Here is a 26623-nt window from a genome sequence, read left to right as displayed (position 1 = left end):
TGGATCACGACTGCATAACTTGAGTCTTGAAATGATTCACAGTCTAAATCCACAGGATTCTGTTTCTGAGTATTCAGCCTAATGTGCTAAGCTACAGGGCATTTGGCATCCTGTGAGCTATTACTCAAAAATTCAAGTTCCAAATGAGAAAAGAATTCTAGGTTGAAAAGTAAACTTTCACTGTGTAAGGTTTGAATGAAGATGTAAACCCCCAAATATATGTGGAGTTGAAGTTTCAGAAGAAAGGAACCACTTAGTAGTGTCTCTCATGTTTAAGAAGTTGTCTGGAAAAGAGAGCCATTAAATAGCTAAGTGAGACTTCTGAGAATTTGACTTTTCTGCATTATTTAAATTTTCTCTTCCTGTCCATTAATAAAAACCCAGAGACAGATATATTGGGGTCCAACCTGAAGGTCAGAAAAGCAAACAGCCAGCCACTGGCTCTTACCTATACCTCAGTCCAAAATGGCGATCCTACCTCCAGGAATCCTCAGAATGAGACTGTGTCTGAGAGATGTCTCTTCCTGTTTTATACTCCTCTCTAGGGCTGGGATTAAAGGTGTGCACTACTACTGCCTGATTTCTGTAGCAAACTAGCATGGCTATTGGGATTTAACCAATGGGGCTTTTTTACTACTGATCTTCAGGCAATCTTTAATATTTATTAAAAGACAAATGAAATATCACTACAGTTCATACATGTAATACTAATCTTAAAATCATTAAAAAAATTAGTGACATTAATGCTGAAAATTTATATTCATGCGTAAAATACTGTTGGAGCAGATTTAGAGTTTAGGGTTATTCCTCCTCTGTATAGTGATCCACATTTACCAAAGATTCCTGTGTTTTTTTTACGTTTCAGTAATGGCTGGGTGCCAGCCGTGCTTCCTTTCCATCTTGTGTGTCCTTATTACCTAGCATACCCATCCCACTTAGTGTTCTAGATGTCATTAGTTGGAATACTGCCAGCAGCCTGGTGTCCTTGTACTTATGGGATAGAGGAAATGGAAAAAGACATTTTCGCTTAAGACCACATTTATAGAATATTATAAGCATGAATTGAAATCATGGAATATGAGCCTTCACTTTATGACTTAATGGCTAGTGACCTGATTGATTTTTCTTTGTGAAGAGAGTATTGTTTTGTATTCTGAATTGTTCCTCTGGGTAGGAAAAAAAGGGAGGAGGTGTTGTGTACTTAAGGGACTTAATTGCTGGTCATATCTGTACGTAGTTGATTTGCAAAGTTCATACACAAAGGATGTTGTGTTTCATTTTTCACAAAATTCTTGTAATAAACTTAGGTAACTTAAAATTTCATACTATTTCCTTTAAATTTGTCTGTATGGACTTGCATATCTATTTTAGTTACATGGACCTGATCAAGATGTTTTCTGTTGTGACTTCTATTTCATGCTTTATTTAGTACTTTTTTTGGTTTAGGTACTTTATTCCATTTTATTCCTCAAAGTGCTAAAAGAGCTATAATACTGTTCCTGTTTTGCATAAGAAAAAATTAAACTCAGAGTTTACACACAAATGACCACATCACATGGCCTGAGACTTGTGATGTCAGAGCTCCGTCTTAACTTAATTTTGGACTAGGTTAACACAGATATGTCTTGATATAAATAGAACCCTTATAAAAACCCACCAATTTCTTATTTTATTATTTTAGGAACTGAAAGATGTGGGCCATCGTGATCAGATGGCTGCAGCTAGAGGAATCCTGCAGAAAAATGTGCCAATCCTTTATACTGCATCGCAGGCATGCCTACAGCACCCTGATGTTGCAGCCTATAAAGCCAACCGGGACTTGATATACAAGCAGCTACAGCAAGCAGTCACAGGCATTTCTAATGCAGCCCAGGCTACTGCATCGGATGATGCCTCCCAGCACCAGGGTGGCGGCGGTGGAGAGCTGGCATATGCTCTCAACAACTTTGATGTAAGTTATATTTGGAAGGAAACTTGGGGCTCTTCACCATTTGCCAAAAGATAACTGGTTCCTGGGGAAATATGATCAAGGCTTGTGATGAAACCTCATCTTCCAATTAAATTTGTAATCTAAGTAGAAGAAATTATTATGAATCATATGTTTGCTTTATTGTAACTTGGCTAAAAGCATTTTTCTTTTCTCTCTCTCTCTCTCTCTCTCTCTCTCTCTCTCTCTGTAATGTGGCTAAACTTCTGCATTCTTTTATGCAACTTATGTTTCCTGTGTGGTCGTGCTTTTTCCTTTTAATATGGTCCTTATTGAGACTCTTAGTTTGGTTCATTCCAACCAGGATTTTGACCATTTGGCAAACGGACCTATGATAGATACAGAAGCAAACAGAGTGTGTATAGGCTTTGTCTCTGGGGGACTCATGGTCTAGTGAGAGAGGTAGATAAATTACACTGCAGTCATCTTAATCTTACCTGACTGTATGGAAAGATTTCTGTACTCTGATTTGCTTTGACTCATGAACACAAAAATTTAAACACATTGAAACAGATTTGAAATTAAATTTTTTTTGAATATTTATTTATTATGTATACAATATTCTGTCTGTGTGTATGCCTGCAGGCCAGAAGAGGGCACCAGACCTCATTCCAGATGGTTGTGAGCCACCATGTGGTTGCTGGGAATTGAACTCAGGACCTTTGGAAGAGCATGCAATGCTCTTAACCTCTGAGCCATCTCTCCAGCCCCGTGAAATTAAATTTTTATAATAATGCTTTTATAGATGATGCCCTATATCTCCTATGTATATGATGTGTATCTCCAATTATCTTTGGTCCTCACATTAATGTGTTGTGCTTTGTTTTTAATTTTAACCCAAAGTAAGTCATGGCCTCCAGTAGATGGCAGTAGTCTGAGATTTGTTTTGAAACTAGGTCAGGCTGTGTAGCCCAGGCAGATCTCCATCCTACCATCATGCCTCAGCCTTCCCTCGTGCCACCATGACTAGCTTTGTTTTAAACCAATTGTTGGAAAAAAAAGGTATAGGTCACAATCATCTTTCATAATGGAAATGTTTTGAAGTATAGCATCAGTGTGATGAAATATATTTTGTTTTCAACAGTTTTTTTAATTTATGCATTTTGACTTCCCCGTATTGAACATGGATAATTGTTTTTTTTGCTTATATGCACTGACTCAGAACTTTTCATAAAGCATGAGAAGAGGAAGGTAGTGTTATGCCTAAAGACAATGGTATTTGCATTGAGTTTTTACAAAAAAAATTTTTTTTATATTGCAGAAAATTAAATTCAAGGTCTCATCCATTCATGCTAGGCAAAATACCACTGAACCTAGCCTCTAATTCTCTCGCAGAATTAAACATGGAATGACCTTTACAATTGTTGCTATGTCTTATAACATACTCTTACCATTGTTTTCTTCTGCTTCAAACTTGGTAACATAAGTATTTGTCTTTTCAAGGTACTAAGGACCATGTTTGCTCTAAATTGAATAGTAGATTAGAAACATTTGTCTTTTAGGGTCACAGTTTCTTCATTTGTCAGATGAGGGGGCTGTACTAGATAATCTTTACATCATAGTTCTGTGACAGTGTTCAAATCTGTGACCATTACTTCTTCATTTCTGTGGTCCAGAAGGTATCAAGTCCTCCCTCCCACAGGACTTGACAGTGTTGGAGGTTAAATGCAGGGTCTTACACATGGTCAGGCTGGTGCTCTACTAATGAGTTACATTTCCAGCCTCGTATTCAACCTTGATCAGAGAAATCCTGTAATCACCACGTCTAGCAAGAAAACCGTCCAGCTAACATGTAGCCTAATGATTAACTGGAGGTGCTGCATGATCACTTTCAAAACCCAAGGTTCTTTGGAAGGAAAGAGAGATGTTTTCTCTTTGAAAAATACCAAGATTTTGGCAGGAAAAGGAATTGACATTTAAGTTGAAATTATTAATGACATAATTCTATGAAGAAAACAAAATTAAAACCAAAATATTTGGGTAGACATTTATTGGTGCGAAGGGCAGTTGTATTTAATAGACATGTGAGTAGTTGACTATCAGTTCCTTATAAATGCATTTCTTGAGGAACAAAAGCCAGTACTTTGTTTAAATCTGTCTTATAGCAGTTATAGATTGCACATAAAGAGATTTCTTATTTTCCTTATAATTATCATTTGATAATTTTAATAACCAGTACTATGCAGGCTGACCTTTAGATGTTTAGGGAAAGTAATGTGAACATGGTATATTGTGTTTGCATTTGTGATAACATATTTTATTCAGACTCTGGCAAATAGTGCTCTCTTTGAGAACTGATTACTGATACGATTTGGCAACTCACATGGGACGACCTTTGTCTGTTACAAAGAATGCATTTTAGGTATTGGGATTGCATCTTTTTTTAAAAAAAAATAATTTATTTCACTTTATTTTATGTGTATTGGTGTGAAGGTATCAAATCCCCTGGAACTAGAGTTACAGACAGTTGTGAGCTGCCATGTGGGTGCTGGGAATTGAACTTGGGTCCTCTGGAAGAACAGCTAGTGCTCTTAACCACTGAGCCATCTCTCTAGCCCTGGAATTACATCTTGATAGTTTTAATCAGTACTTTCCTTGCCTTTTGAATAACTGAGGGAACAGAAATGAGTATTGATATGAGTAACGCTTTCTTTGTAGAAACAAATCATTGTGGATCCCTTGAGCTTCAGTGAGGAACGCTTTAGACCTTCACTGGAGGAGCGCCTGGAAAGCATTATTAGTGGAGCTGCCCTGATGGCTGACTCCTCCTGCACGCGTGATGACCGTCGTGAGCGCATCGTGGCAGAATGTAATGCTGTCCGCCAGGCTCTACAGGACCTGCTTTCAGAGTACATGGGCAATGTGAGTGTCAGAATTTCTCTTTGAACTAAGATGTCTGTTGGTGACCCCCTAAAAAAGACTCCCCCCCCCTCTTCATTTATTCATTCACTCACTCACCTATTATTTGTTTGTTTACTTATTTAGTGTGGTGTTTTACCTACATGTGGGGCTAGAAAGATGACTCAATCTTTAAAGTCTTGCTGTGCAAGGGTGTTGACTTGAATTCAGGTCCTTAGCACCTATTTAAAAAATAGGTATGGTGGTGCTTGCCTATAATCTCAGAACTGGGAGGCAGAGACAGGTGGATATCTAGGTCTTCTTAATCAATCAATCTAGCCAAATCCTGTGAGCTCCCAACTCAGTAAGAAACCTGTCTAAAAAGATAATAATGGAGAGCAACCGAGGAAGACACCAGAGGCTTCCACACACATGTGCACATATGTGCACCTATATAAAAGGAAATGCACATCAGAAAGAAAACAATATTATAAAATTTGATATTTGACTTTTTAACTATAGAAAATACCATAACTGTTGGTTTTTTTATCTTTATGTGCCTTTCCTTCCCCTTAAGCTTCTGCCACTCCAATTATTTAGTTCTAGCTTAAAATTACTATAATTTAGATTGTATACCCAGTATTTTGCTGTTCTAAGGAAGGAATAAATAAATAAAAGTATCTTAAAGGATCTCCTGTGTCCCTACTAGACTGACTGCCCCATGCGGACACTACTTTGCTTTGTGTAAATAATAGTGGATGTGAATCTTTGACTGTGGTGTGCTGAGTATGAATGACCTCATCCTTGAGCACTTGGTATAGTGAAGATATTGTTTCTGTGTACAATAGTGAACTGTTTCATTAACTATTATTACATTTTTCAAAGTAACGTGTTTTAAAGGGAGAAGTGATGAAACAAATTAGTTATTCCTAGTGATTTTATATTTTGTTTTACTTATTTATCACTTTTACAAATAAAGATATTGGTTGATAATCTTTTCTCATATGTTCTTTGCTACACATGTTGTTTTGTTCACTTACATGCCTTTATCAATGAAAGGGTAATGGTGAGCCATGATGCTGTTCCCAGGGTGAAGATGAATGCTTTTCTGTTTTTACCTAATTTAACCATATGTGAAGTTAGTGAAGCATATTATTTTAAGTTGTTGCCACACTTTGATTGTAGCTAGTTTACCTAAGAAAAATGAGATTAGAAGTTGAGTTAAATAGATAGTAGTGATGGGATAAAACCGGACTCTCTGAACATGGCGAACAATGAGGGCTGATGAGACACCAAGGACAATGGCAGGGGGTTTTGATCCTACTTAATGTGCTGGCTTTGTGGGAGCCTAGCCAGTTTGGATGTTCACCTTCCTAGATATGGACGGAGGGGGGAGGACCTAGGACTTAACACAGGGCAGGGAACCCGGACTGCTCTGTGGACTGGAGAGGGAGGGGGAGAGGAGTGGGGGGAGGGGGAGAAGGGTGGGAGGAGGGGGAGAAGGGTGGGAGGAGGGGAAGAAGGGTGGGAGGAGGGGAAGGGAAATGGGAGGCTGGGAGGAGGTGGAAACTTGTTTTTTGTTTGTTTTTTTTTCTTCTTTTCGCAATAAAAAAAATAAAATAAAAAATAGATAGTAGTGAGAGTCTCAGTGGATATATGGGATTCATTAAAAAATGCTTGTCTGTGGATTGAATATAAAATCTTGAAAAAGTGTATAGGTTGAAGGGTGACTGATAATGTAGGAATCATGAGCCAGAGCGTGTATGTGGATCATCTGCTATTTTGTACAGCACTGAAAGTCATATGGAAGTGTTCAGTGCAGTTGTGATCAGAAAACTACTTTGAGTATATTCCAGTAGGCATATGATAATCATACAGAACTTTGTAAATAGTCTGCAAAATAGCCCTTGAAATTATGGGATCGCTCAGACTCTACCCAGTCACCCTGGTCATGAGTAATCTGATTTCTTCCTTGGCTGCCATACAACTAATATTACTTTCTCTTTATGTTATGGATATAGGAAAATGTATAAACATTCATACAGAAAATATATACTAAGACTACAGTGTTGCACTCTTTGGTGGGCACTAAGATAATTGATTTTTAGGCTAAAATTTAAATATTATTGTGGGGGTCATGAAAGAACTTTTCTTGATTCAGATTGGGAAATTATCTTTGGGTATTTCTTTTCATCATCAGTTCATGGAACATTAAAAGGCTCAGTCTTGTCAAGATTTAATAAAAGCCAGGAGTGATAGCCTACACACTTTACAGGCATTTGAGTCTCTGTGAGTTCCAGGCTAGCCAGTAAAACATAGTGAGACTTTATCTTAAAATTAATGGAGTTAGAGTTGAAAAGAGGGCCCGGTAGTTAAGAGTGTTTCCTACTCTTCCAGGGACCCAAGTTCATTTTCCAACACTTTATTGGGCAGCTCACAACTACCTGATACTGTCACTAATGGAACAGTAAAAAAAATTATGGTAATTGGGGCCTGGAGAAATGGCTTATTGGTTAAGAACATGGGCTGCTCTTGTTGAGGACCTAAGTTTGATCCCCAGCACCCAGATTGTGACTAATAACCATCTGTAATTCCAGTTTCAGATGGTATTGACACCCTTGTCTGGCCTCTGAGGACACCTGGCTACACATGGCAGGTGTATATATCCATCCATCCATATACACAAAAATAGTAAAAGAAAGAAAATGCTAAGTGCTTAATTAACATTAGCGCTCTCACAAGAGAGGTTGAGAATTGTGCCACCCATCCATTATACAGTTAAGAGCACTTTATGCTCTTGCAAAGGACTCAGGAGTTGTCCCCCCACCCCCCACCTCCCCTTTTTTTTTACTTTAAGCTTGCTTGATTTTCTCCATTTTTCTATTTGGCTTGCTGGGTGAGACTAAGCCAAGCCTATATCTTTATTGTTACTGAAGTTTCCACGTTTCCCTCCATCTCTTGCTGAAGGCCATTTTGAACTGTACCATTATTTATTATCTCCTCAGTGTTTGCAGTTTTTCACTTAATTGTATACTTCCTTGAATTGTTATTTAATTGCATTTCCTTTATTAATATAATTTCTGAAAGTAGGTTTTAAACTTTTGGAAGACTAAACTATTAAAAAAGCCTCTTATGGTCTGTATACTGCTAGAAGAAGTACTCAGTAAAAGTACACTTAATGAATTCATGCTGACATGGGAGAATGAGGAAAATGAACGGTTTTGGATATTCATGTTGCTAAGAATATGCATGTGTGGGAAAAAAACCCAAAAAACTCAATCTTGCTCTTACAGACTTTGTATTGTGTGTGTGTGTGTGTGTGTGTGTGTGTGTGTGTGTGTGTGTGTAAGAGAGAGAGAGAGAGATTGATTTTCTGAGTGTCTTTTGTTATACAGATAACATTTTTTGGGGAAAAAAAAATTAAACCCAAGGACTCTGAAGTAGGTAATTAGTAAAAGTGATATCCTAGTTCAGAATGAGATCAAACTTAAATTAGGTGACTACCAAATTCCCTTTTAAAGGCTCTTAAGGACAAGGGATGGAAGGTTAGGTAGTCTTGTCTTGAGTTCACTCACTGTGTAGACTGTGTAAGTGATAGATATTGATGTAAAAGTAATACAGCTGACTCTACTTAACATGGAAATGCCACAGAGGCTTCATAGTAGAAGGGTCTAGAGTAGATCCTTGTGGTTCTACAAATGCTTGCTCAATTCCATTAAAATGAAACCTGGTGATTGTGGTTCAATTTATTTTGCTTCTCATCTATCGGCTTAAAGTTGCACTGGGTATGGAGGTTCTAGAGAGTAAAAAAAGCTTTGAATGAGTGTCATAATCTTTGAGGATTTCAAAGTAAGTGAATTGAAATTAATTAAGCCTGGTGTGGCTGTGCATGCTTTAATCAGTTTTGGCACCCAGGAAACATGTAGGAGGACCGAGTTTGAGGCCAGTCTAGGCTATATAGTAAAATCCTGTCTCAAAGGAGGAAAAAAAATTTCCTTTAAACCTTAATACTTGGTTCTGTATATAAGCACAAAATACTTGTTTAAGTAGGATTTACAGTTTGTTGTCAGGTTAGCTTAGCAAAATGTTCAGGACACTCAATTTTTGCAATGAAATCCATTTGGTTTTGTCTTGAGCAGTCTTCCTCAACAGTGTATGGTCATACATGACTGGAGTGAGAGCTTGTAACATTGGTGAGAACAAGCTTTATTCTGTGGACATACGTAGTTCTAGCTCTGTGCTTTTTCTTGTGTTAGACATTCCTATAGCCAGAATACTTGAAATTTAACAGGTGGTATTTTATAACTATAATGTATATATAAACTAAATACTAGATTTCAAAGACTTAGTAGGCAAGAAGAATGTAAAATAGTTTATTGATAAATATCAAAATAAGTAAAATCTCATTTTATTTTGTGCTTTATTAAAAGTGAGCCTTAGAAAATTTAAAGGCCTATTTGTGGTATATATTTTTGATTTGTATATTATTTCTGTTGGATAATTTTAATTGAATAACCAACCAGCTAAGGTGGGTGAATGTCTAGAATGGCACAGTAACCCATGTATAATAGTCATTATACAAATGCCTTATATTTCCTTATGATTAGAACTTTAGTTTTAGGTTACAGGTCTGTGTTAGGCCAAAGATGGTAAGGGCATGTTTATTTGTGTCTTTGTCTGCCTGTCTGCCTGTATTTCTTTCCTCTTCTTCCTCCTCTTTGTTTTAGTTAGTTTCACCATATGTTGCCCAAGCTGGCCTTAAAACTTATGCTCTCTTCCTGCCTCAGCCTCCTAGAGTACTGGAATTCCAGCTGTGAGCTTCCACTGTGCTCAAACAAGATGAATGTTTCTTACAGATACATTAACAAACAGAATAAAAAGCCCCCAAGATTTATTTATTTTATGAATGTTTTGCTTTCATGTATATCTGTGCCATGTATGTGCCTTGTGCCCTCAGGTCAGATGAAGGCTTAGGGATCCCCTTGAACTGGACTTAAGAATGATTGTGATCTTCTGCAAGAACAAGTGCTCTTGACTACTGAGCTATCTGTTCAGCTCCTAAGGAAACATTTTATCTTTGTTTTAAAATACACTTTTTATATGTCTGAGTGTTGTACCTGCACATATTTCTTTTTACCACCCATGTTCCTGATCCCTGTGGAGGTCAAGAAGAAGGCATCAGATCTCGTGGAACTGGAGTTAATGGATGGTTATGAGTCATCCTGTGAGTGCTGGGAATTGATTGCAAGAGCAACAAGTACTCCAAACTACTGAGCTCCAAACTCTCCAGCCCTTATCTTTGTTTCGTTCTAAAATGTGGTTATTGTAAGACCTTAAAAGAACACAGTAATTGACCAGTTTTTGAATTGAGCTGGACATATATTGAGGAGACTTCATTATGCTAATATATCAGCCAGAACATTTTAATTTGATTTGCTACTAGTTTTGTGTGGAATGCATGACTATAATGCAGTTAATATTCCCTTTGCATTATAGTAAGGGGAAGCACTTAGTTTGGATGTTAACTCTTTCTCAGTTTTTCAAATTCTTTCCTGTAATTCCCCCACCCCTGTGCCCTTATAGGACAAATATCTAAAACTGAAAGCCTGCTGGCTATTGTGTTTCACACTTATTATCCTATCACCCTGGAGACAGAAACAGGAGGGTCACAAGTTTAAGTCTCACTTGGGCGACATAGTAAATTCAGATCTGCTTGGACTTCATAGTAAGTCCTAGTTACAACACATAAATATGCATTGTATACATAATATGCACATATGAGTGATAACTTTCTATACGAATATTTTTTCCTCATTCATCTAAAAATCTTGTTTTTGAATAGTGAGCTGTTTCAGAGGGCTTAAGGTAGCAAGTACTTAGTAAGATAATGTTTTCTTTTTCAATCTTTTTTTTTAATTTATTTACTTTTTATATATGAGTGCTCTGTCTTTATGTACATATGTACGACAGAAGAGGGCATCAGATCCCATTATAGATGGTTGTGAACCACCATGAGGTTGCTGGGAATTGAGCTCAGGTCCTCTAGAAGAGCAGCCAGTATGCTCTTACCCACTGAACCATCTCTCCAGCCCCTTATTTTATTTTCTTAAGCAAAGTTTGCTGTAGGAAACAATGACCTTAACCTTTAACTTCTGAATGCTCTTAATAGGATGATTGGGCAGGGATTGATGGTTCTTGCCAGTGCTCCAGCCAGCTATCTGTGTGTGTGTTCTTTTCAATTTAGGGTGGCATGTCCCTTCCCCAGTTTCCAAAATGTGGTTGTTTAGAGTTGCCTGTTCAGATGCTTTATGACAGGCAGTTCTAGTTCTTCTGTAAGCTCTGCTTTAAAACTGTCCTTCCCCAGGACAGATAGATTGTCTGTCAGGATATTTCCAGCTTTGATTTCAGGCTGTTCTATTGAAAATTGCCATCTTGGTTGACACATCTTTGTCATAACACAAAATTAGAAGAACAAAAGTTTGCATTGGATAATATTTTCTTGAGTGTATGTTCTCATTTTTTTGTGTGGTGGAGGATGTCTGTGGTCACTTGATGGTTACTAATTAGTACTACTACACTAGATAGTTTATTTAAAAGTGGAACACTTGCCATATTGAATCAAAGAATGACTGTTTCTTTGGTCACTCTCAAAAAGTGGCTGTAAGGCCTTTTCATAGTGGGGTGACTTAAAAACTTTTACAAGGAAGATGTTTTAAGTTTGCTTTATGCTAAAGTAACATTTGACCTGTAAGTTGTCTTGCAAATTGGATTTTCAGATGTGTTGGAACAATCAACCTCCTGCTGTGTTTTTATAGTTGCACATATTCTAGTTTCTGGTTTTGTGATTATTGCAGTTTATGTTAGTCTGTGAAGTAGAATGCAGTGTGTCATCACATGCCATGGCGTCCTTGCTAATTGATCTTTAAAGTTACCCTGAATTCTTGGTTGGAGTTACTTTTCCCTGCTTTGAGTCACATTTAATCTCAGAATTTGGGAAGCAGAGGCAGGTGGATCTCTTGAGTTTGAGGCCAGTCTGGATCTATATAGAAACCACGCTAAACCAGTCAATACTGGGAATGGAAGGTTGGGAGGGAAAAATGCTGTCTTATTGGTGTAAAATTAGACATGTAAACTGAAATGAACCCTTTCCTCCCTAAGTTACTTTTGGTCATAATATTTTATCACAGAAACCCGACTAAGATATGTTTGGGAAATCCCATTATGAAAAGTTAAGAAAGTGATGTTGCTTATCGTTATTGTGGCTGAGTATCATTGTATTAGATGTTTAAAAATGCTGTCCTTACTATCATTTTTTCCTGCAGCCACCAGCAGTTTTTATTTTATCCACTTAGCTCCCTACTTGGTGGACTTGCTAGTTTCAGCTAAATTCTCCAGGGATTTCTATGTAAATAATAGGGTGATGTTTTAGTTAGCAGTGGAAACTAAAGGAGGAAAATACTAGAGCACAGAGAGGTTCTGAGAGGCTTTGGTGAGAAGCAACATGAATGAGAAAGAGCGAGTCTTCCTCTTCTCTCCCCTTCTCTCTTCCCTGGTAGCCAAGGCTGACTCTGAACACCTCATCTTCTCCACTTCCCAAGTGCTCGGTCACAGGGCATGTGCTGCCATGGTCACACCGCCACATCCAGCCTTAGCCTTATTTTTAAAGATCTATTGTGTGTGGCAGGAGGCAGTGTATTTACTTGGCTGTAATAATTTAGTGGTCTTCATTTTCATTTTTGTTTACTAGATTTTAAATAAAATGTAATAAATGATAGTGATGGGATAGATGTTTATTTGGGCTAGCTTGTGCCTTACATACTAGTTTTTTATTGAGAACTTACAATTTTAGGTGCTTTGAGCATTTGGGGGTGGAGGATATTATGGAGGTGTTGGAGATTGAACTGAAAATTTCCACTCATTGCCACTGAACTACATCCCAGGCCCCTTGCTTTTCTTTTTTAACATTATTTTAGAATCTTTGCTTTGACAATTAGTTTTGAAAAGGTACCACCCTTGGTTAGAGAGGGAGCCTGATTTGATAGTATTCCATTTACAACTCTGCTCATATTTGATCTCATTTCCCCCTTTTGGTGCTTATTTTGGGGTACAAAGATAAGAATGAAGAACTCTGACTTAAAGTAGATTGTGTTAGTACCACAGAAGCACATTGCCATTCTAAAGCACTGGAGCATGTTGATATTAGGTAAGATACACAGAGACAGGGTTGGGATTGGGAAGAGTGAAGAGAGTAATAAGAGATAGAATCGAATAATCGTGGGTTTGATTAGTTAGCAAGTAATAGCAGCAATTTAGATTATTGGGAACTAAAACTATTTTACAAAGCAAAACTGGCTAGCAGTCCCTTTTCTCATGCCATTGAGTAGCTCACCAACAACATCAATAAACTTTAGAAAATCTCTGTGGGGTTATTTTTTCCCCATTTCTTTAATTTACCTCTCAATAGAGAAGGTATTGTGTAAGAAACCAAGACTGACTCAGTCTAGTGAAAAAGGGGTCGTGGGGGTGTGTTTTGCTCATCATTGTTATATTACAAAATCTTCGATTGCCAGCTTTCTTCTAGGGTAGATTTAATCTTTAATGCATTTTCTGAGGTCCAAGAAAATGAACTGTAGAAGTAGAAATGAAGGAAACAATTTCATTTATCCTCTATAGACAGTGACACATTAAGGACTAATGACTGCCAAAAGGAAATGTCAAACACTAAGCTAGTCTACTTTTTTTGGCAGCTAAGAATCCGGTGAATCAACAGTTTTAGGGTGTGTGTGTATTTAATGTGGGCGAAGGAAGAGAATGTCGAACATCCCTTAAGGCCCCATTAAGATCACTACAGTTAGGCTTGGAGCCTAGCTCTACTTTTCCTAAACCCAAGAGAGGCACACACAACAGAATTATACATATATTCACCTAGAATTTGATTATAAAATTCTAAGAACTGTGAAAAGGGCTGAACTTTATTATGTTAACTACATACCTGTATTTGAGGGGGGCAGAGAAAGTTAGTAAGCCTAGAGATTTGGGTTGAAATATTGGTGCTTACTGGAACCTGAAGGATTTACAAGACTGTATAGTAGAAGTTGTGGGTTGACTCTCTTTTGTCCCATCAGTGGTACTTTTTGTTGGTCAACAGCCTGCATTTTCAGCTAGCTATGCAGACTTCATTAGGTCTTTCTTTATGAAATACTTGAGGGAGTCCATAGTCTGACACTGTCCAGTTAGGTTTGGTGCTGTCCTGCAGACCTACGATGCCTTCCTGCCAAGCTTGCTAGATAGACTCTTTGATGAAGTATTGGTTAGTATTGGCAGCTTCCTTTGCAATATTTAGTAATCCCGAGCCTTTGTCACATGAGTTTTTTCATTCCTACTGTAGAAACTAGCAAGAATTTTATAAGTAGAAACCAAGTCTTATATTCTGTGTATATACTAAAACGTTATAGATTATGCAAATTTATATTATATCTTATAGAAATATAAAAAGAATAGCTGCTAAACGCAGGTCATGTTAATCATAACTAAATATTGCTAGGATTTCTCCATCAACATTAACCTGCTCTATGCTCTGATACATTGATCCGTGGATGTTTATAACCATACCAAAATTTAACAAATTCATATGAAAGGTGATTTAAAAAATTATTCCAGAGTCTTTTCTGCAACTAGATTGAAATTGATGTTTTTTAAAAGCCACCATATTTCTTTTTTAAGGTTTGTTTTCGAGACAGGGTTTCTCTGTAACTTTGCAGACTCTCGTGGAATTGACTTTGTAGACTAGACTGTCCTGGAGGAGAGAGGTCCTCCTATCTCTGCCTCCCAAGTGCTGGGATTAAAGGTGTGTCCCACCACCATTAGACTCAAGATGATTTTTTTACTTAATGTTTTTACTCAGAATATAAAATATTGGGTCTTATGTCATTTTCACAATATTTATATGGTGCTGCCATAATTTGTTACTCAAGGCATTGATCGAAAAAGTCAAATGTAATGCCTCTTCATTATTGTTTTTTTTTTAAAGGTTTATTTATTTATTATGTAATGTATACAGCATTCTGCCTTGATGTATGCCCGCATGCCAGAGGAGGGCGCCAGATCTCAGTACAGATGGTTGTGAGCCACCATGTGGTTGCTGGGAATTGAACTTATGACCTCTGGAAGAGCAGCCAGTGCTCTTAACCTTTGAGCCATCTCTCCAGCCCCTTCATTATTGTTTTATTGGAATAAATATTCTCTCACGCTCTCTGTTTCTCTCTCTCTTAGAAGAAGCTTGATGATATTTCTGGTGCTGTGGTAGGAAGTAAAATCTGGTAGAGATTTGTGTGGGCAAGTTCTCAGGAAACTTATTTTGAGGAGGTTCATCTCAATTGACACCCTAGGAGAAATACTATGTATCTTTGTTGCCCCCAAATAAGTCCCAGTGAGCTGTAGAAGGAGCTGAGACTCATACTTCTTGACCCACAGGCAGCACTAAGTGAAGTGAACTAGGCGCTTGAACTTAGGGGACTCAAAGCCTGCCTCCACAGTGACACACTTCCAACAAGGCCACACCTAATAGTACCACTCTCTATGAGTTTATGGGGGCCAATTATATTCAAACTACCACACTTGGTGAGATTGGTTGGTTTTGTTTGTATGATAAACACACTCTTATTTTGAAGCTTTGTTTTCAGAAATGAATGACATGTTTACTAATACATGTGCATTATATTATTGTAGGAATTGTCTGTGAAGAGACTTTGTTCTGATACTTGATAGCTACATCAGTATGAAAAGTTACCTAAACTTGCCTGAATGTCTGCTGCCTCTGGGCACTGGGCATGATGACAGTGCTCATGCACCTAGCATGCTGTGAGGCTGGAGAGCTGCGCCAAGGGCATGGTCACTCCTTTATAATGTTGCTACAATTACAGAAACTGGTAGTTTGCTTTATAACTGATTCAAACATCCAGTCCTTTTTTTTTTTTTTTGTTTTGTTTTTAAGCAAGATTTCCAAGGGTTTTGTAAAGTAATTGCACTTAATATTCTGTTGGTAAACACTTACTCTCTTGAGTCACTCCTCTTTTCTGCTTTCAGCTTGTGGTCATTATGTGGACCCTGGTAATAATGGTGGAAAACTATATTAATTAATTTTTAGCAAGTAGGTCCCCTCTGACTGTTGCAGAACTTATTTTATTGTGCCCCGTTATCTTGAGTGAAGTTGGTGGCCTTATTCCCAGATTCATATTATATTCTTCTTATTATTAAAATGTATATTTTGTTGGAGTCTGGCATACTCCATAGTTCACTCTTGAGTTATCTGGCATAGGGAAGCGAGACTTGATCATCAATGTTCATTCTCTGGATTCAGTTTTGAATAGGCTTCTTTGTATAAAAATCTCTTCATTATTTATTCCTACTCCTTTTTGATTTTGATAATTGGATTTGAAATAGACTTGCTATTTGAATATATGTTTCTTTTCTTATTCATTTTTATAGATTGTATTTGTATTTGTCTGTGCTTATTTAAGAAAAATCTAATGCTAGTAGGAAAGCTATTATGAACAACCTTTTATGATTTTTTTTTGGATTTTCTAGACAGGGTTTCTCCGTAGCTTTTGGTTCCTGTCCTGGAACTAGCTCTTTTAGACCAGGCTGGCCTCGAACTCACAGAGATCCGCCTGCCTCTGCCTCCCGAGTGCTGGGATTAAAGGCGTGCGCCACCACTGCCGGGCCTTTATGATTTTTTTTTTTTATAGTTCACTGTTTCAGGGACTTGATAGCTGATTGAATAATTAGCCAGTTATGAGTTTAAACATTGACCATGTTACTAAAAAAGACAGTAGAAAAGGCAATATGAAGTCTGGAACGTCTTTCTCCCTTTTATGCTATATTGGATATTTCTCTCTCAGGGTTTTTAAAAGACAGAGGAAGATTCTCATTAAGGGAAAGTCTTACAGTGCTTGTGAGCTGGCAGTGTCCTCACCTCTGCTTTTGGAATGTGAACCCTTGCTGTCAGATGGTATCTGTGCATTTATCCAGTGGTGACTTGCTTTGGTAGTCATATCCCAAAATAAGAATAATGGCAGATATTTTATACTTTGATAAAGATTTCAATTTTTAAGCTGAGATTTTTATTGAGTTCTTATCTTCTCCCCCCTCCTTTCATTTCTCTCTGAGACAAGGTCTCTTTCTTATATAGCCTTGGCTGGACTGGAACTTAGAGAGGTGGGCCTGCCTTTGCTCTGGGATTAAAGGAACACACAATACACATGTCATTTCTTTATATTTGTTAAAACATTTTTAATTGAAAAAAATTAGCTTACATTTATTTATTGTGTTACAGGGGTCAGTTTTCTCCTTCGACTATGTGAATTCTAAGAATCAAACTTATGTGGTTTAGCTTGGTGGGTAGCACTGTTACTCACTGAACCATCTTACTGGTCCTGATAAAACATTGAAAACCTTTAAAATTGGTTTTAAATTTATAAGTTCCAAAAAGTTGAGTATGAAAGAATATATAAAAAGAGTACTTTCTTTCTCATTTCTTTTATAGCCACTTAATAGGTTTTCTATTTAGTTTCTTGTATCTTCCAAAATTATTTTATGTAGATATAGTAAACTACATGTACATCCACACAAGTAATATAAAACTATTTTTTTAAAGATTTATTTATCATGTATACAACATTCCTTCCCTGTATGCTTGCATGCCAGAAGAGGGCACCAGATCTCATTATAGATGGCTGTGAGCCACCATATGGTTGCTGGGAATTGAACTCAGAACCTCTGCAAGAGCAGTCAGTGCTCTTAATTTCTGAGCCATCTCTCCAGCCCCCTATAAAACTATTTTTAAGAGGAATATATTATCTCCTTGAACGGATTTTGGGTTTTTCTGTTCTATATTTATTAAGACATGATTTCATTATATTGTCAAGCTTGCTTGAGCTTGTAGCTCTGCTCCCAAGTCCTGGAGTGCAGGAATTTGTGCACACGCAGCACCACACCCAGTTCAAAGATCTTTTATGTCTTTTGATCTTATAATGAGTCATTGATTGTCAAACAGGTGTTACAATTTGAAGAAATACTTTAGTGTTTGCTTTGCCTTTAGGCCATTGAATTTTACTCTACTTCCCCCTGTTATCTAAAACCGTTTTCTTTTCTGGTTCCCCCAAGAAAGATAATCTCCATCTCTTTGCTTTTCTGTTTAGTCCCCATGTGTCACTTCCTGTTCTGTCTGTTGTGGCATCAGCTTATAGTGTCTTAGCACAACGAGCTATAAAGGTCACGTGTGTGGAATAAAACCATTTGTCTTGTTTCACATCTGAATTGTTTTTTGGCCATGTCATATTTGAGTGTCTTAGGATAGGTAGTCTGTTATAGATTGTTTTATATATTTCTTCTTAACCAGTAAGTATAATAATCTAAGTGTTACCTTTATAGCTGTTAGGCATTTAGTATATTCTTTAGATGCTTTTCTTGAGGTGCCAGGTATATGTACACTTTATTAATTTATTAGCCTTTCTCTAAGTTGAAAGTCTTTATTCACTATAATTTTATTAAATATAATTTTGGAAGTTTTATCTTTTTACTACTGTCTTTTCCAGTTTGTTTTTGCTCCATCTTCTATAGCCTTTAACTTCTAACCCTGGTTCTTGTACAGAAACCCATAATTTATTTTTTCTTAATTTTTAATTGCTATTATTACATCTTCATTATAACACAAACAAGACTCCATTCCTGTTTCCTAATTCCTGCTTTGTTAGTGATAATAGTGTCTGCATCCTCATGTTGGAATTACAGTTCTAACCATGGAAAAAGAGCTTTTATATTTGGTTTAAGGGATACTGAAAAAATAATAATAGAAATTGGATGCTGTGCTCTAAGGAGAAAGAAGTGTGTATCAACAGAAGGTACTTTCTGCCATGTGCCAGCTGGTATCAGTATAAAAACATGCAGTGTAAATCTCACCAGTGATATATTCAGGAAGTTGAGATTTAGGATAATTTCACAAAATGTGTTTTGTTTTGAACATGGCATTGGTAACTAGGAGATAGGAGAACCCACATTAACCCTCCCTTCTTTCTTTTTCTTTTTGTGTTGTTGGGTAGCAAATCTAGGGCTTTATACATGCTAGCCCAAATTCTTGACTACTTACTGAGCTACATCTTAGTCTGACTTCTTCAAACTCTATTTAAGGACCTTATTCTTCTATTCTGTTGGATAATACTGGATAATGCCTGATTTCTGATCACAAGTCCTCTGGAATCTTTGGTCTTATATTCTGTGCAATCAGTTCTGATACTCCTGGCAGTTGATTCTACTTTGCCTGTGAGTTATGATTGCACCATAGAGAAGAAAGGAGATAGTTTCAATCTCTAAACTGGAGAGATATTCAGTGTATGTCTATCCAGTTAGCCTGGGGAATTCTGATTAAGATTGTCATAGTTCTGGATTTGGGAGGCTTCTATTATTAGGCCTGCCACTAAAGCATTAAGTACTTGAGTGAAGGGTGTGGACTATTTCAGTACTTGGAAAGGTGTCCCAGTGTACCCCATGAGGTCAGCTTTGCTTATGAGACTACAGAGTAGCATTTTGACTTTTCTTCTTCTAGCCTCAGCTGAGGGATGTAGTTTACTTCTTTCTTGAGCAGTGTTTCACTCTAGCTTTTTCCAGTATACACCTTATTTTTCCTGTTAACATACTTCCCTTTTCTGTGTCCCAACCTAGTTCCAAGATCCAGTGAAGTCCCTGAGTACTATAGTCCATGAGTTCAACTATAGGTTCTTCTTATGTAGCCTGTATTTCTTTTTAAATCAGAAATTAAGCTTCACCTTAGTAAATACAGCTTTACAGTAAAAACAAAAAGTTATATACACACAAATATTATTCTTTTTAATAATTTATTCACAAAACTTTTACATAGATGTTGTTGGTGTGTATGCTTGATCCTTTCATCATTTTCTTCTCTTTACCTACATCTCTCCCACAGTTTTTCCTCCTAAGGCACTGTTGTTAGCAGTCTTATATGAATAACTCTATACTTTCCTCTGCTTCTATGATAAGTTCTTTTTTTTTTATTTTTATTAAAAATTCTGCCTCCTCCCAACCTCCCCCCCCCCACTTCCCCTCCCTCTCCAGTCCGAAGAGCAGTCAGGGTTCCCTGCCCTGTGGGCAGTCCAAGGTCCTCCCTCCTCCATCAGGTCTAGGAAGGTGAGCATCCAAACAGGCTAGGCTCCCACAAAGCCAGTACATGCAGTAGGATCAAAACTCAGTGCTATGATAAGTTCTCAGTTCTCCCAAATTACCAAACTATAATCATTCCCTCCTTTTGGCATAAACATTCTCTTAATTAAGATGATATTATTGCTTATAATTATGCATGTTATTATTTAAAAGCACTTGATGGGGGCTGGAGAGATGACTCAGAGGTTAAGAGCACTGGGGTTTTCCAGAGGTCCTGAGTTCAAGTGCCAGGAACCACGTGGTGGCTCACAACCATCTGTAATGAGATCTGGTGCCCTCTTCTGGTGTGCAGGCAGAACATTGTATACATAATAAATAAATACTTTAAAAAAAAAGACACTTGATGCAAAAGGTGATTTCTGTTCATTTGTTTTAAAGTTTTGCTTATTTTACTTTATTAATGTTTTTCTTTCATGTATACCCTATGTGTGTTGCTGGTACCCATGGAGGTCAGAAGAGGCAATTAGGTGCCCTGGTTGCCATCAGTTATGAGTAGTTGTAAACCACCATGTGGTGCAAGGAACCAAATGTGGGTTCTCTGCATCAGTGACGAGTGTTCTTAATCTCTGAGCCTGCTCTCCAGCCTCCTTGAGAAGACTTTAAAGTCATATTCTTATTGCTGATTTATTAAGAATATATTTTAACCCACAGTACTATAAATTATTTAACTACTACTTTTTCTAATGAATATTGGCTTTTTAAATTGTTTTAAAAGGATTGTGTGGGCTGTAGCACTGATTAACCTTGAAAGATACCCTTGTATTTGGTGCTTTTATTTTTACATGAAAAATTCTCAATTTTGTTTTTAGGGAGATATTTGAGTTGTGGAGGGAGGGGAGGGGAGGATTATTTTCTCCAAAGGGCTAAACCTGGTGGTTGTACCATCAGTGTAAGAAAATAACCTCATGTTCTACCTACTATAATAGTATTAATTGTTTAAATTTGCCTGTGTGCCGTGTAGTTTTTCTCTCTGTCAAGTACTTATTGTAGTTAGCTCCTGTTTTTCTAATAGTACATGGATCTTTTTCTTTATTAGAAGCCATTGAATTTTACAGCTATTTTACAGTCTCTGCCATTTATTTTTTATTTTCTCACCCTTTTTGTTGGTAGATTTTAAGCAGTCACATCAAACTTTTGATATTTTTATGCATTTTTGTTTACATTTTATTTTATGGTAATGGAGTGCATTTCTGTTTGGAACGAAAGTATTCTCATCTGAGATGACTTGAATGCAACATTTGAGTCCTTCATGGTTAAATCACAAGAAGCAGAGCCACGTGGAAAGGTGTGTGTGTGCGCGCGTGCATGCCTGCCTGTTTCAGATTTATTGTAGAGATTTTAATATTATGTAATTATGGAAGTAGATTAAAAGCTTGTGTGAGTCTGTTGCTTTTATATGTCTTTTATAAAAGAAAAAGGACTTTTAAGCTTGGTGTTTCTAGGAATGAATTGTCACATTTAAGCGAGTTTCGTATAAATTGACATATTCCAAATATAGATTCCTTTGAAAAATGTCATGGTTGAATACAGGGTAGTAATTAATTGCCTTACTTTGAGTTAGAGTTGAGTTTTTTTGTTTTTTTTGTTTTTGGAAGTTCTTTTCACATAGACCATTTTAATTGTTTAGAATCAAAATTCTTTGACCTGGCTAGAAGATGTAGCCTAGTTATAGTTTTAATGATGTTATTAAAGTCTTTTCCTTCTATGTTAAAAAAAAAAAACTTCTTTTCTCTCTCTTATTGGTACCATATTTGCAGGTTTTTATACATGTGAATAGTTTCTTCTTTTAGTAGTTTTCTGTGTGCACACGAACCCCGGGGCCTCTCATTAGCCTGACTTGTAAATAGTTTGACTCCTTCATTTCTCTCTGTTTATATTGGCAGAATTTGTCTGTACATTATTTGTGGTTATACAAGTGTTGATTGGAAATATTGAATTTGACTACACACATATACATGATAGGTGTATATTGAAGTGAGTAGTTCTTTCTCTAATCAAGTATAAGCACCCAGTCTAGTTTAAAATGGAGATACTGGGGAGGGACTGTAAAAATAAAACTCGGACAGGAAGTGAGGTAAGTGGGTTTCTCTTTGACGTGAATTTGGTTTTCATCTTGATCAATTTGCATCTCCTCTCCACTCCCTTAGATTTATACATTTTTGTATATCCCCTCTCCCCCGCCCAAGTTCAAGTGGAGACTTTTCAAGTAAGGAAAAGACAGAATGAAATGCTGAATAAACGGGCTGCTGGGCATCACCAAAGAGAAACTGTTGCAGGGAGGAAGAAGAAAGAACAGTTTGGTAAACTCTTCAGTTTGCAGTTGACTAAAATACAGAACTTATGTGGGCATCTGAAAATAGGATAGAGTGATAAGAGTATAACTGATTTGAGCCATTAGATCTTTCTGATAGGAAAAAGTGCTATTAAGTCTCCATCATTTTTTTAGTTCTTTCTCTTTGGCTTTTTTCTTTTCTTTTTCATTTTTTCTATGCATAGTTTTCCTTATTCTCTGTAGTACTACTGTTCACTAAAAAGGAAAATAAATGACTTATATAATAATGTCATTCTGCATAAGAATAAGAAATACTCTATATGGCATACTCTTTTCAGTGATTTTCCCTTAGTATTGGTAGTGTATTTTTATTGATATCATAGCTTTGAGACTCACTTATGATCATTTACAAGTACTGTCCATTTTAGAGAAAAACAAAGCAGACACACGCAAAAGAACCTGATGTTGGGGTTCAGAATGTAAAGGGCAGAACTGGTCCACACAAAGACTAGTCTCTAGTCTTTTAACCTAGATGCATGAACTAGGCAGGGCAGGGTATCCAGCTCCTGTGTTTCCTACCTACATATACCATTGTAGATATAGGAAGCTGAAATTAACCATTAGAATCCCTTGAATAGTAAGTGAAAGAAAATCTAATCATACTGGACTAAACTAGAAGGTCCTGCCTCCCTTTTCTAAATGCTCTTTGTTGAGTTATTTTGATTGGGAGGAAGAGGGTTTAGTTAGACCTTAGAGCAGTGATTCTCAGCCTGTGGGTTGTGACCCCTTTGTAGGTAAAATGCCACTCACAGGAGTCACCTAAGAGCATTGGAAAGCACAGATACTACATTATGATTCATAACAGTAGCAAAATTATGTTATGAAATAGCAATGAAAATACTTGTTATGGTTGGTGTCACCACAGCATGAGGAGCTGTATTAAAGGGTCACAGCATTAGAAGGTTGAGGACCACTGTTACTCATACTAAGTTGCTTGTCATTACCTGGAGGTATTGAGGCTTTATATACTTCAATGTTGTACAGTAATATTCTGTTACTACATGACAGGGCACAAAGCATCTCTTACCTAGTTCTGAAAGCTGGGGAAAACAAGAAGAATTGATTTCTGTTAGGTGGGCCTCATTTGGGTTGATTAAATTTAAATTAGAGTAGATTTTTAATGTATAGCCATCAGATAATTTTTATTTTGCCTAAGTAGAGATATTAGAGTTGGGAGCTAGTCCCGATTTTAATAAAAATGTGGAAAGAAACTTCTTATTTGACTTGTTAAAGAACCACTACAATTACAATGACTTTTGAATATATACTTTGTAAAGAAAAAGGAAGCATTTGATAATGGAGATAACTAGAGACTACAGAGTTAAATTTCAGTAAGGAATAAAGTGGTTTTAAATCCTTAAACTTGGCGGCTATTGTGAAGTATAATATGTGATATGTAATTTTCCAGTCTGAATTTCTGTTATTTAGTTGGGAGGTAGATAAAGACTTGAGGCTTTTATTAAAATTTATACTGGCAACCACATCACATAATTTTATTATATGTGTATGGGTGTTTTGCCCGCAACTATGTCTGTACCGTGTGTGTAGTGTTTGTGGAGATCAGAAAAGGACATTGGATTCTCTTGGAGTTACAGATGGTTGTGAGCTGCAGTGTTGGTGCTGGGAATTTCAGTCCTCTGGAAGAGTAGGGCTGGAGAGATGGCTCAACAGTTAAGAACACTGCCTGCTCTTCCAAAAGTCTTGAATTCACTTCTGAGCAATGACATGGTGGCTCACAGCCATCTATAATGAGATCTGGGGCTCTCTTGAGGAAGCGACCTGGTCAGTCATCCTCATCAACTTAGACCATGAAACCCAATATGGACATATTCAACAGAACCACCATCATATATGGACTGCCATGCCTCAGCATTGCCAGAGCATAAATTTCATTCATTTATTTTTCCTCTGGAAGAGCAGTCATTGTTTTTAACTACTGAGCCATCTCTGCGGCTCCCATAATTTTTTTTTAACAAAATCAGTAGTTCTACTGAGTTTTATTTTTATTTATTTTTAATATTTATTTATTTTTTTATGTATACAATATTCTTTCTGTGGGTATGCCTGAAGGCCAGAAGAGGGCACCAGACCTCATTACAGATGGTTGTGAGCCACCATGTGGTTGCCAGGAATTGAAATCAGGACCTTTGGAAGAGCAGGGAATGCTCTTAACTACTGATCCATCTCTCCAGCCCCTCCACTAAGTTTTATAAAAGTGTAGCCATTAATGTCTTATATATGAAAGTAATGCCTTAAACCTTGTAACAGGGTTCTTTCGTAGAAATAGAGAAGGAACAAAATCAGTAAGTTGCCATTACACTGTACTGCACGTTCATATTTAGTATTTATATCACATTGGAGAGAGTTAGAAGCTATGCTCTAAAAATTTGAAACTTTATTTTGGAAATATTATAAAAATACATGGTAAATATATGGAAACCTAGTAGGTTTACTAGGAAGAAAGGACTAAAGCTAGACCTTTTCCTCTGTCCCCAGCACATGTTTTACAAAGATACTTGTTCTGCCTTTCTGTGTGAGGATATCCTTATGAGAGTTGGAAAAGCTGGAAATATGGAACTGTCTTAAGAGACTGTGTCTTTTCAGGAAGTGGTTTTAGAGTGGAAATGAATAATCACCATTTAGAGGTGATGTAGGGCTGGCTGTGGTGGTTCATCCCTGTAATCCACCAGTTAGTAGATAGGTCAGACTGGAGGACACCCTGATTTACAAACAGAGAGCTGTGAGGGACAGCACGTCTTTAATCTCAGCACTCCAGAGGCAGGGGTAGATGGAGCTCTGAGTTTGATGCCAGCCTGGTCTACAAAGCAAATTCCAGGACAGCTGGGGCTACACAGAGAAACCCTGTCTCTAAAGGCCAAAACAAACAAACACATTAAAAAAGAAACAAAAACCGCAAAAACTAACAAATAGGGACAGGAAAGATGGCTCAACAGTTAAGATCACCAGCTGTTCTTCTAGAGAGGCTGAGTTTGATTTCTAGTGTCCATGTTGTGATTCACAGCTTTCTGTAACTCTACCTCCAGAGGGATCCAGTACCCTCTTCTGCCCTCTTTGGGCACTCCATGCATGTGGTACACAGACATACTTGCAGGCTCACACATATAAAACTTAAAAAATTGTTTAATAAAGAGAAAACAATAAGTGTTGGAAAGATGGTTTTGGGGTTAAGAACACTTGCTGTCCTTGTAGAGGACCTTGTATCAGTTCCCAGCACCTACATGGTGGCTTACAGCCATCTTGCCACTCCAGCTTTAGGGGATGATGCCCTCTGCTGGTCAACTTGGTGATTGCTTTATCTATTTAAACCTGTTCTTTCTTAGGAAATTAGTTATCTTACAGACTCATAGTCAGAGATAGAAGAAGTGTGAATTTATTTAGCTATTTACTGGGTGTCCTGTATATGTGCGGGAAATACATAGTTTAAGATGTGGCAAGGAAAAAATAAATTACTTACTCATTTTGTAGGCCTTTTGGGTTCCAGCCTTGGCTGATCACAAAGCAGGTAGCATGAACCAGTGGGCTGCTTATCAAGAACTGACACGATGAGCAGGTCTGCTGATTTTCTAAGTCTTCCTTAGTGGTTCCATCTGACATTTTTTCTTACTGTTTCCACATCTGACTCCATTTTTTTCAGAATTTTGCGTGTAACGCTGTCCTCTAAATAAAGCAGTGTTTTGTTTTGGTTTTTTTGTTTGTTTGTTTTGGGTTTTGGGGGGGTGTTTGTTTTGTTTTGGTTTTTTGCTTTTCGAGACAGAGTTTCTCTATAGCTTTGGAGCCTGTCCTAGAACTAGCTCTTTGAGATAAGATCATGCTCTGTTACCCAGGCTGGGCTCTAATTTGTAATTCTTTTACTTCTGCATACAGAATGCTGGGTTTACCACTACACCTGGCTGTTGTTTTTGATTTTGCCTTAGTCACCAGGAAGATCAAGTTTCAGACTGCGGTTGTCTGTTATACCAGGAGAATTGAGAGAAGCAACCAACCCCAGGGCTTATGAGCCCTACTCTGTATCCATTTGTTAAGGCTGTGCCAACTGGTTATTGAGTGGCAGCTTTTAGAGTGGTTTGTTGTATGTTGTCATATTCCGCCTCCCCCATCTCCCCATTGCTTAACCAGATTTTGCCTCTGTGAAAAAAGACAGGTAATGATTAGCTACCCTGCAGACACATCGACACTGAGAAACAGCTTGGTACAGAACAGTTGTTCATCTT

The 26623-nt window shown here is 37.3% G+C and overlaps 1 protein-coding gene across 1 annotated transcript in view; it reads left to right on the top strand.

Annotated features, from left to right (window-relative positions):
• Window positions 1-26623, top strand: part of LOC121453178 (catenin alpha-1) — a 135445-nt gene that overhangs the window by 54617 nt on the left and 54205 nt on the right. The window contains exons 6-7 of the mRNA XM_041659708.1: window positions 1682-1951; window positions 4646-4849. Of these exons, the coding sequence (XP_041515642.1) occupies window positions 1682-1951; window positions 4646-4849 (474 nt within the window). The remainder of the gene's footprint in view (window positions 1-1681; window positions 1952-4645; window positions 4850-26623) is intronic.

This window comes from Microtus oregoni, unplaced genomic scaffold (assembly GCF_018167655.1).
Source record: "Microtus oregoni isolate MIOR12 unplaced genomic scaffold, Mior012 000011F_ref0000422, whole genome shotgun sequence".
Lineage (NCBI taxonomy): Eukaryota > Metazoa > Chordata > Mammalia > Rodentia > Cricetidae > Microtus > Microtus oregoni.
The sequence above is the reverse complement of the archived record's forward strand: the minus strand, read 5'-3'. Positions and strand labels throughout refer to the sequence as shown.